The sequence below is a fragment of the Lonchura striata genome, chromosome 25 (genome assembly GCF_046129695.1).
Source record: "Lonchura striata isolate bLonStr1 chromosome 25, bLonStr1.mat, whole genome shotgun sequence".
In the NCBI taxonomy this organism is placed as follows: Eukaryota; Metazoa; Chordata; class Aves; order Passeriformes; family Estrildidae; genus Lonchura; species Lonchura striata.
In genome coordinates, this window is record NC_134627.1 from 6,702,058 (window position 1) to 6,716,105 (window position 14,048).

General features: G+C 47.7%; 1 protein-coding gene and 1 long non-coding RNA gene across 2 annotated transcripts in view; one reads left to right on the forward strand and one right to left on the reverse strand.

The window, feature by feature from the left end:
* LOC144247463 (uncharacterized) overlaps positions 1-14,048 on the reverse strand; it is a 135,836-nt gene that overhangs the window by 30,751 nt on the left and 91,037 nt on the right. The window lies entirely within an intron of this gene.
* LOC110471893 (keratin, type I cytoskeletal 19) lies at positions 4,508-9,540 on the forward strand. The gene is made up of 8 exons (XM_077788422.1): positions 4,508-4,999; positions 5,862-5,944; positions 6,457-6,613; positions 7,024-7,185; positions 7,641-7,766; positions 7,925-8,151; positions 8,607-8,725; positions 9,253-9,540. The coding sequence occupies exons 1-8, from the start codon at positions 4,508-4,510 to the stop codon at positions 9,276-9,278; spliced, it is 1,392 nt and encodes a 463-aa protein (XP_077644548.1). The 3' UTR covers positions 9,279-9,540.

Consider the following 14,048-nt stretch of genomic DNA (forward strand, 5'->3'; position numbering starts at 1 on the left):
TGCACTGGGAACAAAGCTGCTTTGCCAGCAGGAGAGTAGCCTTGCTGACCTGGCAGGTCTTGTCCAGCTCTTCCCTGTTGTCACAGCCTGAGGCAGATGTTGCCCATTCCTGTGTGACACTTGCCCTGACCCCATGGACAGGGAGGTCAGGCAGAGGCTTGTGTCCTTCCCACACAGCATTGGGCTGAAACAGTTTTAGAAGAATTTTGAAAGTCAGTAATGGAACATCTGGAGACAGTTTGCCTTGGTCCCAGCCTAGTGCTGACAGAACTGGGCTGAGCCCTCTCATGCTCCATCCTCCAGCCTGGGGACTGTTGAGGATGAAATCCTGGTCTCCACAGCTGATTCAATTTCTGCTGACATAGCTTATATTCAAACTTATCCCTTTCATTCTGTGGAAATCTTCACACTGGGAAAAGAACTGCAGAAGATTTATCTCCTCTCCACACAGTGATTGAGTCATTTACTGGTCATCCTCTGATGGCCAAGAGTTTCAACTGAACATCAAGAGTGATTGAAGGATCATCTTTGTGTTAAACACACCTTGTCTGGGGAGCTGCAGAGGGCAGAATGTGAACTGAAAAAGTGCAGCTTACCAGAGAATAGGATTGAGAGAAAAGCCAGCAAGGGCCTTTGGACATCCAGAGCCACCCAGCTGTCACAGACCAGGCAGGTTAGTCCCTCCCTGGCCTTGACCAGCAGCTGTGTAGCTGCTGCTGAGCTGGTTTTGTCCTGGCCCTGTCCTGCCAGAGCAGCCGTGGGTCACAGTGAGCTGGCAAAGTTACTCTGGGTTTGGAGAACTGGCAGTTCAAAGGATTATGAGGGTGTTTTGAGGATTAAATTGTTGGTGCAGAAAGCCAAGCAGGGGTGGTTTTGGCAGTGGTGTGGCTGTTACAGGGTCACATTCACCTGTGAGATGATCCAGTAAAGCAAAACTCCTGGTTATTCCTTTCCCATCAAAGGCTGGAGGTTATGGAACAGCCAGACTCAGGACAGGAGGAGAACAGGTACAAAGGCAAAACCACTTCAGGACTGGACATACAGTATAGTGTGGCACACTTTTCTATTGCCAGTTCTTTTATAAAGACACCAATTTCTCTGATGAAACAGAGCTAGACTTCATATGGTAGCAAGTGCCTGAAGAAGTTCAACCACTGAAGTCTCAGGGAGCAGGTGAAAGGTGCCCTTCTCCTGTTGTGAGAGGCCACAGAGAGAAGATGTTTCAATGATATTTCTTTATTTCTTCTACTAGACACTGATAGTATCCGTGGGCAAGACAAGATAATGCAGCACTAGAATACCTGCAATGACTCAGAGGAGTGGCCAAAAGTAGTTTTTAAACCAAGACTAAATTAAACCTTATTTAAAGTTCAGTTCTGCCCTACATGAAGTCCCACACTTGAAGCAGAATTCTTTCAGTTGACATGTATGGCCAGTGCTTCACAAGAGATCAAAAGATATATTAATTGTGGCTATAATGGCAAATCTCCTTGTGTTGGACTCCAGTGGATATCCCACTTGTTCTCAGAGCTCTGGCTGAGAAGTTGAAAAGCAAATATTTTCCTGTCCATCTCCATTGTGTTCTCCTGCCTTGTTCAGTGCAAAAACAGACAGTGAGATACCCCAATGCTGCCCTTTTTAGCCTCAATCCTTCCCAATCTGAGTCCTCACATTCTTGTTTCTAGAAATATAAAGACACTGCACTGAGACTCTTCCAGTTTCCAGTCTTCTGGAAACTCTTGGCTACCTGTAGTATGTAAAAGCTTCCCAGTCACTCCTGGCAGCCCCAGCTGATTCCCACCAGTTGTGGGCTGGTTCCTCCTCTTGCGAACTGCTGCTGACATCTAGCTGCTCCTCCAGATTCCCTGGGCTCATATCAAAGAGCTTCCCACCCTTTCCACCACATCCAGCAGGTCCAAAGCATGCACTTTCATAAAGGAGCTGTCCTGAATTCCTGAGAGGTGAAAGAGACCAAATGACATGGCCAGAAAGTCACTAATGATCCAGAAATTATGAATATGCCTCTGGAAAGCCCCCGGGGGGTATAGCCTCAGCTCCTGGGACGCTGTGATGTTGTTTGTGGACCTGCAAGTTGGGATGAGTGTGGAAGGCAGCTCAGGAGAGGCAGGTTGTGATTAACAGTTCCCCAGCAGAAAACACCCTGGAAACATTTCATTTATTAAAGAGCTGCAAATTATGAGCTGCAAACGTTGGAAGCTACATTTCCATAAGACTTCTTTGTGTGGATGAGACGGACCCAGGAAGCTCATGAGTTCAAACAACAAAATGAAAACATGAGGGAAAGCTTAATTTAATTTTTTAAGGTCTCAAACCAATTGCTTAGTTTTGTCTTAGTTTATCTAGTGCCCTCATTTCCTGGAGATAAACAGGAAAAATAACAAGCCAGAGGGAAGTGTGTGCAGAGAGAAGCTCCTGGGCACAGGGCGTTGTGTCTGTGAGGGGCAGAGGGGACCGAGGTGTCTCGGAGGAGCAGGAGCGTCCCCAGCCTGCAGACACCCTCCACTCCCACGGAGTACAAGTCATCCCGTGTTTCTGCCTGCTCTACACCGATGTGGCCGTGTGATAACTGCGGGGCTGGGGAAGGAATGTGTGCTCACTCAGGAGATGCTTGCTGCACGCAGCTGTTGGGAAACTCCGGAGGAATTATCCGCAGACCAGCGAAGCTTCCAGCGACGCAGCTTACAGCAGTTTCGGTTTGCTCCTGCCACCACACCCTGACTCCCAATTATGTTCTCCAACCCTAGGAATGAAATCTGGTGATTCCTTCTTATACACAATAACTTTATTAGAGCTTTTACCTATTCTGAGCTTTATTTCTGTGGGGTTTGGGCCAGAGGGAGGCCCAGGCTGTCAGGGAGGGCAGGCTGACGTGCAGCCACCGTGTCTGGGTCCAGCTGCAGCTCAGCCAGAGGCTTTGTCTTGGAGTAAATCACTTAGGGAAGCCTCTCCACATCTGTCTCTGGGCTGCTGGAGAGATCACTGGAACGCTTCTGCCTTTCATGGCATGGATAAGGAACATCCAAGGAGGCAAAGAAAAGGGGAGATATCTTTTCAACAGAAATAAGAGCAATAAAATGATGGGTAAATCCATGAATACTGGGATAAATCAGCCCTTAAGTAAAGAGATCATTTACCTGCCGTAACAATAGCTAGTCCAATCCACAATCCTGACACTAAGTGAGGATTTCAGCAAGAATTTGAACTCACTTTTCCCTGGTGAAGGGGATTTGGAGAATTTCTTGCAAGGAACAGTTAGTTGGGTTCAGAAAGCCATGGAATGCCTGCCCCTTGCTCCATGGCCACTGGAAAAGGGCTCCCTAGGGAGAAGGCCAGTGCTCTGGAGCATCAGCAAAACATCTCATGAAAAGAAGCTTAGCCTGAATTTTGATTACAAAATCGTGAAAGGCGTTTTTATTTTCCTTGCTTAATTAGGATTTGGAAACATTACTGATAGAGTCTCTAGTCTGTACCAAATCCAGCTTCTCCAGCCCAGGTAGAACTGCACAGGGCAGTGACTGCTCTGCAGCTCTATCAGCAAGTCTGTCTTTATATGTCCCAGGACAGCAAACTCAAAGCTCTGATTAAAATGAAGTATGTATTGACAGAGAAATTTGCCATAGGATGTTTCTACTCCCATCCACTGTTTCAAAACCACCCTTTCCCAGCAACAATTATAATCCATAATGAGGAGAAGTGCAGAAATTATCTTTCACTGAACAACAGGAAATACTTAAAGTACTTTTACCTTCCTTTACACTCTCCACATAATGAAACAAATCCTTTGTGAATTACTGGAGAGCCGCAATCATGTATGAAGAACCTTTCATCCATGTCCATTACAAGATCCCTCCTTAGTCTCACTTGTCTCACAGCAGAGTGTTTCAGATTTGTCATCTTGGCAAAGGAGAGATTTAAAGGTTAATCTCTGTGTCTCTGATCTTTCCAGAGTTCTTACATCATTCTTCATACATCATTCGGAAAGCAAACTTAGTATTTCTTCTTTCTTTTTCATCTTACATATTCCAACCTCAGCACCTTGCATGAAAACTGCTTATTCAACTCAAAATAAAATGAAATAAATTAATGAGAGATAAAGACCTCTTTGATGCAATAACCTTTAATGATTTCTTCCTGGTATGTAATTTAGGACAGTGTTTTTCCTGGCTTAATGCTGTAAGTTTGCATCATAAACAAAAAGCTGATGATTCATAAAACATTATTGCTAATGTATTTTTGAAATTAGCAAGAGACATGTAAAGCATCTTCCTTGTCTACCAGGCTTCTTGAAAGGAAACTTCCCTTTGAGAAATTATTCTTGGCACCAATGGCTGGAGTAGCCAGCCTTATGGGAAGAAGAAGCAGTGGTGACACCCACTGTGGAAGGTATAAATAGGGATGGGCGGCCACAGCCAGCCTGCAGTCTGATTTCGTATCAAGCTGTGCATCTTGCTTTGGGCTTCTGCTTGCATTTCCAACCGCTGTCGCCATGAGTTGCAACATTAAGGAGACTATTACTGTGTCTAGCAAAGGCAGGAGCAGCGGTGGCAGCTGCATCATTGGTGGTGGTGGTGGTGGAGCACGGATTTCTTCCTTTGGCATAGGCAGTGGCAGAGGTTTTTCTGGAAGGAGTTACTGCGGTGGAGTGAATTATGGAGGGGGACTGAGTGTTGGTAGCTTGGCTGGTGGGAGCTATGGAGGTGGCAACTGCTATGGCAATGGCCTCGGGTTTGGCCTCGGAGGCGGTGTGGTTGTTGGGGGTCTTGGTGGCGACTGCTTGCTTTCATCCTGCGATGAGAAGGTCACCATGCAAAACCTCAATGACCGCCTGGCTTCCTACCTGGACAAGGTGAAGTGCTTGGAGAAGGAGAATGCTGAGCTGGAGTGCAGGATCAGAGAGTGGTACGCAACACAGGGCCTCTCCTGCGAGCCCCGCGACTACAGCTGCTACTACAAAGAGATTGAGGATCTTCAGAACCAGGTAATCCCTTGGGCTCTTCCTCCCTTTTGGAAAGCTTATTCCTGAATTTGTGTTTAAAACCTACTGTAGTTGTTGAAGGGAACTTTGGTGCTTGTGAGTGTCTTTGCAAACAGAAATTTTGGCAAATTCCCCTTTGACATCGCTGAGTGTGGGGGCACATCAAGGACCTGCAAGGTGGTGTTGGTGGGAGAACACTCTGAAAGAGGAAAAGGATGCTTTGGTATATTGTATTTGACTATCCAATTGTAAATGTAATATTACCAATGTACTCTGAGGAAATGTAGTGGTGTCAGCTACAGAAAGAGTGAAGCAAACTAGGGGACAATCAAAAACATACACTTTGGATGCTTTATCAAATGAAACATTATAAATCTCTAAGTGAGAAAAGGATTAAACTAATTGTCACAGTGACACAAACAGCCTGATATTAATAAGTCCATTATGAAAGTTATGGCTGATTCTAAGGCTTAAAGACACCTTCCCACCATGTTCCTTGAAGGTCCTTAAATCTGAAGTCCAGAACATGCCAGCTTGGATGTCAGTTGAGCTTTAGTATCTTAAGGAAGGTTCTTTAGGTTTATTTTTGAAACATCAGTGGAATTTGACTTCAGATCTTGAAACTGGAAAGTCCCATCCCACACCTCTTTAATTCCCAGCTCTGTGTGGCCGATCTCCTTTCTTCTGTAAGTGAAGGAGGCAAAGCCACCTCCTTCAACTTGTCTGCTTAAGGGACAAGGTTACTTAAGTAAGAAGGTAACAGAAAAAGGGAAATGTGAAGAGTTACTACCTAATTGCAAGGCAGAAAAACCTATAGAGTAGAACAGGAGAGAGGAGACATCTCTCATGGTTTGCTGTTTTCCAGATTGTCTGCGCAACCATTGATAACAACAAGATCATCCTGGACATTGATAACAGCAGGATGGCAGCTGACGACTTCCGTGTGAAGTGAGTGCCCCTCTATGAACCTGTTGCCTCCCCCTTGCTCTTTTCCACCTCCCTGGGAGGCTCAGCACTAATTACAGAGGCTCCAGACATGTCTCCCTACACCACTTCGACAGGGCAGGATGATTAAAGGCATTTTGCTCCTGGTCACCAGCCCTCCCTTAATTAGTGTTCTTGAGAAAAACATTTAGCAACAGGGTTTGTGGTGAGGCTGGGGACAGGCACCTCAGGGAGTGGCCCATTTTCACCCCAGACCAGTGCAGATTGGATCAACAAAGCAGAAATGCAGCTGAATAAGTTGATACCAAATATACAGTGAGCAGGAGCAGGGAAAAAACATTAGAAAAGCTTTTATGTAACAGACATGAAATGGTGCAGAAATCCAAGGCACAGTGCATTCACCTTGGACAGCAAAATGCAGGTCAAAGCATGGAGCTGGGGAAGGAGATTGTGGCACAAACAGAACCCATGTGGGACATCCCCATCCTGAATCTGTGCTTCCTGGCACAACGCAGGTACGAGACGGAGCTGGCCCTGCGCCAGAGCGTGGAGGCCGACATCAACGGGCTGCGCCAGGTGCTGGACCAGCTGACGCTGTGCAGGTCTGACCTGGAGGCACAGCTGGAGTCGCTGCGGGAGGAGCTCTGCTGCCTGAAGAAGAACCATGAGGAGGTAGGTCCTGCCCAGACCCTACAAGCATCATGGCCCTGGTAGAAAGCTTTGCCACTGTGCTTGGGATTTAAAAGATTATCCACTTTCAGGTCACGGCTTTCCCACCAAAAATTTCTGGGGCTCAGACTACTCTGCTTCAGAAGGGGAGGGAGGCAGGGGCAGGGCTGCTCCTGGGGTTGTGCTCACACTGGGAGTGCCAGAGTGGGGAATGCTGCTGCTGACTCCAGTGGATGAAGAAACAAATTTGCTAACAATTTCTTTGGAAAAACACTTGCACCATGCTCCAGTGCCTTTCACAGCCACAGCAGGGAGGAAGGTCTCGTGGGGAGGGCAGTTCTTGGCCACTGAGCTTTGCTCTTCTGTGCTGCCTTCCAAAAGCCACCGTGATCTGATCTGGGATTTATTTCCAGGAGATGAGTTGCCTGAGGAAACAATCAACTGGAGATGTGAGTGTGGAGGTCAATGCCTGCCCGGGACCAGATCTCAGGCAAATCTTGGAGGATTTGAGATGCCAGTATGAAACACTGATAGCGCGCAACCGCAAGGAAGTCGAGGATTGGTACGAGTGCAAGGTAAGCAACACTTGTGCTGCCAACCAGATTGACACACACAGCCCTGGGCCCAGGAGTCTTTCAGAGACCAGACATGGAGACAATAGCAGTTCTTCCTTCCCAGTGAAGCCCAAAAGCAGCACTTATTATACCCTGTGTTCCACAGGAGCCACAGGCCTGTCTGACCAGTTTTTTATGTCCCACCTGGAACAGCAACATTTGCCACAAGGCCTTGTGGTGTGTTGTTGGAACAGAGATATTCCACATTTGGATTAAAGAGATTTAATAGCCACGAGGTGAATGGGATTTATTAAATGAACAAGTAGTGGAGCTGGTAGGGAACACCCTGTGCACAGAGAACCTGCCCTGCTCCCTATTTCCTTTTGCTGAACACTCATCGTGTTCTGCTCCTGTAAAAGAAAATCCAGCATACCCAGAGGTCCCTAAAGCTCTTTGTCCTGGATTGGTGATTTCAGATTGAGGAGGTGAATCGGGAGGTTATTACAAGTGGTCAGGAGGTGGAAACGTGCAACAACCAGGTGACTGAACTGAGACGCCAATTGCAAACCCTGGAAATCGATCTCCAAGCTCAGCTCAGCCAGGTGGGTGATGAGCTGACTCACAGCTCCAACTGCTCACTGCTGGGTTTCTCAGCATGAACAGCCAGAGCCACCAACCAGCACAATGGTGGCAAATGGCTCGTTCATTTTTGGACTGGAGGGTGACACTAAAGTGATTGGTTTTTTGCTTATCTTATCAGAGAAATAACTTGGAATCATCTCTGGCTGAAACTGAGTGCCAGTACAACACTCTCCTCAGTGAGCTACAGAGCCAGATCACGTGCGTGGAGCAGCAGTTGGCTGAAATAAGAGCAGAAATAGAGTGCCAGAACCAAGAGTACAAGACCTTACTGGACGTCAAGTGCCGCCTGGAGCAGGAGATCCAGACCTACCGGTGCCTGTTGGAAGGAGGACAGCAGGACCTCATGTAAGTATCTCTCTAGATCCACTAGAGAATAAATGAAAATGTCAGGGATCTGCATTACAGATTGGGTATCCAACCTGATCTTCAGTCTTTCTTAAGGCTTTCTCTGAGATGAAAAAGTTGTCTCATGATGAACATTCCAATCAGAATTAAATGTCAGTCCTTGGGATCTGCAAAGTAGAACACCAAATCTGTTAGCTGCTGGTGACAACACTGTCACTCCTGGCATTATGTCCGTATTGGTGACAGTCCCTTTTTTATAGTAAGATGGGTGAGAACTGTCCATGTCAAGGTGGAGCACAAATGTAAAGCAACTCTGAAAGAGAAAGAAAATGTAATGTAAAATACTGTAATGCCTATAAAGGCCATAGTTTGAGACTCTGTGTCATGTAGTCAGTCAGCAGTGACATGTAAAGTTCTAAAATTCCCTATTTCTCTCACAAAATTTATCCCACTAGTCACGGAGGAGGAATTGGAACTGGTGGAGGGGTCATTAGGACGAGCCACACCTACACAACAACTTCAGCTGCCCACTGCCAGGCCCAGGTCCCACCCTGCAAGACTGGAGACATACAAGGTAAGCACTGTGTTTTCACAAAAGGAAAACTGCCTTTGCTCATTTCCTTGTGCGCTAAGGCCAGGAGACAGCACATTCCTAGGATGTGTCAGAGGCATCCACTCAGCATCTCTGTGCTACAGGGGGGATCTGATACAGTGGTGGTGTCACAGAGAAATGGGTTTAAAGAGAGCTTGGACTGAATATGGGGTAGAGGAAGCAAATGGGAGACAAAAAGGAGCAGTAGAATGCAGAGGAGAAGGCCAGGGAGATAGTGGAATTCTGGAAGAAGTGAAGAAGACAACAGGCAAAGCTTAGTAAAGAGTCTGGAAAGAGTGAAAAAAAAGAGTAAACCTATAATTTTACAAGTGAAAATTCCCATTAAAGCAAATTATTTAGGGAATTTCTGGCACTTCCTGGGTTGCTGCCAGCTGCACCAGCTTAGCAGTACATTCCAGAAACAAGGGCACCACCAAGATCTGATATCTCTTATGGGAAGGATTTTACTTGTGTTCCAATCAAATAATGCTGCTGTGTTTTTTTTCCAGTGACCTGCAGAAGAATTTGTGATTAAGGAGAAATGGACTGGAAGGTGACAGGGAAAGCCACAGACAACCCGAGAACAGTCCCTGTTCACTGCACCCTCTGTGCAGAGAAAGTAGAAATAACTCAGCGACGCTTGGCCACGTAGCTAAAGGGGGTGTCAGGAGCCACCTCCTCAGTTCTGCTCTTCTGTTCTGCAATGCTGTAACCTCTAGAAGTTACCTGAGTTAGTCAGGTCACTTACGTACCTGCTGGTGAAAAATGTCTCTAATAAAACTTTGCTTCTGCCTAATGCAATCAAGAACCTGTGTCTGAAACTGAGTTCCTTTTGAACACCAGGTGCTGATCCATGAGCAAAGGGCACCTCAACTGCTCAGGATCATCCTGCACTGGGAACAAAGCTGCTTTGCCAGCAGGAGAGTGGCCTTGCTGACCTGGCAGGTCTTGTCCTGCTCCTCCCTGTTGTCACAGCCTGAGGCAGATGTTGCCCATTCCTGTGTGGCACAGGAGAAGTCAGACAGACCAGCAGAGCTGGAACTCAACAGTGAAGGAACAGTGACAGAAATTTCTAAGGCTCAGGCAGGTGTGTATCCACACACAGGTACCACCTGAGCAGCCATCTCTGGTGCACATCTCCAGCTCCTCTCCAGATGTGTCAGGTGTTAAACTGGGAGATGTGCTGGTGCTGGGGAGCATGATGTCTGTCACACACGTCTCAGCAGGTGTCTCCTGGCTCTGCGTGTCTCCTGGATTAGTGCAGTGTGAGCATGTCCGAGTAGGGACTCCCCCTCGACAGAGCAGCCCCAGCTCTTCTGTGTCAAACAGAAAGGGGAGGACCCTGCGAGGACAATGCCCCTTCTGGGTGCCTGGCAGCAGGGCAGCAGGTGCTGACATGGCAGATGTTCTCAGCTCCTCTGCTCTTCAGACAGCAAAAGGTGGTTGGACATCCACAGCTGTGCAGAGACACCCACAGGACGGAAAGAGCTGACGACCTGGAAGATGTTTTTGTACCTTATGTGACACGGTACAAAGATTTTTCATACCTAAAGACGTACAGAATATTTTGGACACCTTTGTTGAGAAACTAAAAAACATCTGAAACATAAAGGCAAATTCATTTCCCCAGGTCCTGCTCCTGACTGTGCCATACGCGTGCAAAAGAGCATTTCTGCGTCTGCTCTGGCCGGTCCCTGCGCTGCAATAAGCCGGGAGCAGAGAAGCGGCAAAGGGAGGGCGGAATTTTGGCTGTGAGGAAGCGGAGAAGGGACAAGAGTGATCCCTGGCGGCCGGGAGGCGGCGGGGCCGGGCGCTCCCGGGCGGCCGCACCGCCCAGAGATGCTCATCCCGACAGCGGGGAGGAACCGGGGGGTCCTGCCGGCAGCACCTGCACCTTCGTGGGGCCGGGCCAGGGTCTCTCCCCGCTCCTCCCAGATTCCAATTTCCCCCTGCAGCTGCCCAAAGCCTTGAACAGCGCCCCAAAGCTGCTGCTCGCTCCTCCCAGCAGAACAGCGTGAATCAGATCCTCCCTGAGCGAGAGGCAGATGCTCATCGAAACTAAAATCCTGGGAATTTGGCACCTGACTTTTCACCTTCTGCTCCATCGGAACTGGCCCTCTTGTACCACAGAGTGAAATACCAACTTGAAGCGCCTGTGAAAATATTTACGCTGGGTTGGGTTTGGTTGTTTTTCCCAGAGGAAAGAGAAATTTTAAATACCTATACTGGGTTGTTTTTTTTTTTTAAATTTGTATGTGTTTTCCCGTATGACAGAGACATTGGGCATGCCTGAAAATACAGGGCAAAACTGGCCAATCCAAAAACTGTTCAGTTTGGACTGAGTCTGAAACAGAGGTTTGCCATTGTATTTCTGTATTTAAAGTCACCAAAAAATTTAAGAGCAGCTGGAATAATTAGTAATCCTGACTGACGTGCAAATGCTTCTTGTGCTGAAAAATGCCTGGGAAATGCTGGCACTTCCCAGCTCTCCCCATCAGGTGTCAGCTGTTCCCAGCTGGCAGATCCCAAGGAAACACTGACCTGTCAGTGTCCTGACGCCGAGCCCTGTCCTGTCCCCAGCCTGTCCGGTCCCTGCTCTGTCCCGGGTGTGCAAACACTGCGTAACCTGAGACCAAAGTCTGAGACTCTGCTTAAAGCCGAGCTTACATTTTCCTAAGGGGCCCAAAGACGCTAAGCTAATTGAGAGCTAATCCTGACTGTGGCTAAGTGGAAGTAGTTGCTGTTAGCCTATCCAACAGAAGTAAAATAATAACAATAATATGTGATTTAAATGATATAAAAATGAATTGATCCACAATCTACAACAATTTGAGCTCTTCCCAGCCCCCCTGCCCTGCAGTGGGGTGGGCAGCGCTCCCTCTGTGCCATCGAGCCCACCACGCCGAGGGATCCCGCCACATTCTACGCGTCAGCACACGGGATATTTGGAGATTATTTGGAGATGCAGGACGAATGCTGCCCGGCCCTCGCCGCAGGTGCTCTCTAGAGGGCACTCGGCTCCCAGCGAGCCGCCGGCAGGGCCGAGCGGCGAAGGAGCGCCGGGGGCTCGGCCCGTCCCCTCCCAGCAGAGGCAGCCGGGTGAAGCGCTGTGTGCGGGATGTGCTGGGGACATGCCAGTGCCCAAAACACCGAACGCGTACCAGCCCCGGCATCCTGCTCCAGCTCCGCCGGAATTCAATGGTCACACTCAACGTGTGACCCGCTTCTGCTTGTGACTTCGGAGATGGTGCAGGTGTCCCCCTGCCTCCCACAGATCCCAGGTGTTTTCCGGCGTGGGGGTGCGTGGGACGGGCGCCAGACTGAAACTCGCTCGCCAGTTTGCTAATACCTGTTTGTTTTCCAAACGGTACTGGAGTATTTTGCATTGTGTTGTTAGGTGGGAGCATAGTGAAAGCCAGGTCTCCTCAGGGGTTGCAAATGTGCTGTAATGACCCTTTGCTAATGAGGGTCTTGCCGGTGGAGCAGCAGCTGAGACCCCAGAGAGAAAGCTGGGCCAGGGGCTGTTTAGACCCACAATGAAGCAGCTCCAAACCAAAGAGTTTGTGCTCTGAAAGTCTCTTACAGCTCTGACTCACCTAATTACTGCTCCTATCACAACCACCATCTCTCTGTTGGGTGGTGGAGCTTTTGAAGGTGCTCTTTAATGTTTCATCACTGCTTAGCTGTGCAATAGTGAGTGAGTAACAGATCAGGCAGAATGTAGGCAGGAATTATGCTTTTCCTAAAGGAGGGATGTTTGCTGGATTGACTCTCCCGACTGCTCTTCTGGAGGGCAGCAGGTCACCTGTCCATGCCAAGTCCAGCTTTAACTGACCAGTGGGTGAACGTGCTGCATTAGGACCACTGGACACAACAGGACAGATTCCAGGGATGTTCCCTGTGCCCACACACCTTGGAGCGTGGGTGGACGCCAGCATTACACCCTGGCTTGCAGAACAGTTCAGGAGAGGCGGGGACTTTCTCACTTCAAAACAGATATTTTAAAACGCTTTGCTTAAAAAAATCCTAAATAGCTTTTGGCATAAGAGAATCACAGGATCATTTAGGTTGGAAAGTCCCTCTGAGATCCTCGAGTCCAGCCCTTCACCCAGCACTGCCAAGGCCGCCACTTGCAGATGATTTTTACAGAATATCACTGAGATCTAAAACAATACTGTGTGGTTTGGGTTGTGGGAACAAATCCAAGCACAATGGTTACGAGCCCCATGCCTGGAGAAGAATGAGGAACCATCTTTTGACAGAATTATTTCTAATTACAAAAATACGTTTACAGAAAATCACACTTTTCACGGGAAATTGTTGGAACTGAGCATTTTCAGCCTCAAATGTTTCTGGATGGAACTGCTTCCAGGCACTCACAGCTGTGTTAGTGGGGGGACACAATATTCTAAATACATTGTACTCTCACTACAGAATGAACAATTATGAATTGTTGGGTAGGAATTACTTTTTGCTTAGAACTCTCAGTTAATCCACTACTGAGACAATAAATGTGATTGACCTTTAATGCATTACAACAGATCTAAATCAGATTTTTCCATTTTCAAGTATCTAGCTTTTAATTGGATGAGAAAAAGATCCTCATAATTTAGATTTTAATGGAGAACAGCTTAATGCTAAGTGTCAGGCAGCTGAAGCTCACTGGAATGAAGAGCAGAGTACAAACAAGAATGATATTCATCCTCCAACACAGTCACATTGCACAGCCTGGCTTTCTTTTGTACTATGGAGAAATCCTATGGGATTATCTGTTGTTAATAAAACTGTCTGATGATCATATAATGGGAGTTACTTTATAACATATAATTATGAGAATGAATCATATTCCCCAGGTAAATATTTCATAGTTTTTCTTTGTGTAGCAATATACAAGAATTGAGTTTTCCCACAAGACCTGACCAGAAGCAGGAAGGATAGAAAAGGATCCCAATGAAGCACCAAAAAGGAGGACAACAGTCCAGTTGTGACCCCACAGACGTGCTCAGCAGCCTTGGCAGCTTCTCCCAAACACAACAGCGTGGGGAGGGTGTGGAGCTGGGGAAGGTGGTCCTGGGGCTGAGAGGAGCTGGCGTGTGCTCACCCACAGAAGGTGTGCTCACCTTCTCCTTTTCCCAAAGGAAAAGGGCTTCATTCTCCCACAGCTGGGCTGTGCAGAGCACCTGGGAACCCTACCACTGAAATGCTGAGTGAATTCCTGCCCATCCTGGGAGAATTTCTGCCAGGCTGGGTGAGCCGTTCAGGCTTAAATAGTCCATCCTCCTCTTTGGGCAGAAGCTCGTAGCAG

What these genes read in the sequence shown, in the direction of transcription:
- LOC110471893 (XM_077788422.1), top strand. Translation starts at nt 4,508, where the DNA reads ATGAGTTGCAACATTAAGGAGACTATTACTGTGTCTAGCAAAGGCAGG. An exon ending in TGAAGAAGAACCATGAGGAG is followed by an intron (nt 6,614 to 7,023) that starts GTAGGTCCTGCC and finishes ATTTATTTCCAG; the next exon opens with GAGATGAGTTGCCTGAGGAA. An exon ending in GGAGGACAGCAGGACCTCAT is followed by an intron (nt 8,152 to 8,606) that starts GTAAGTATCTCT and finishes TTATCCCACTAG; the next exon opens with TCACGGAGGAGGAATTGGAA.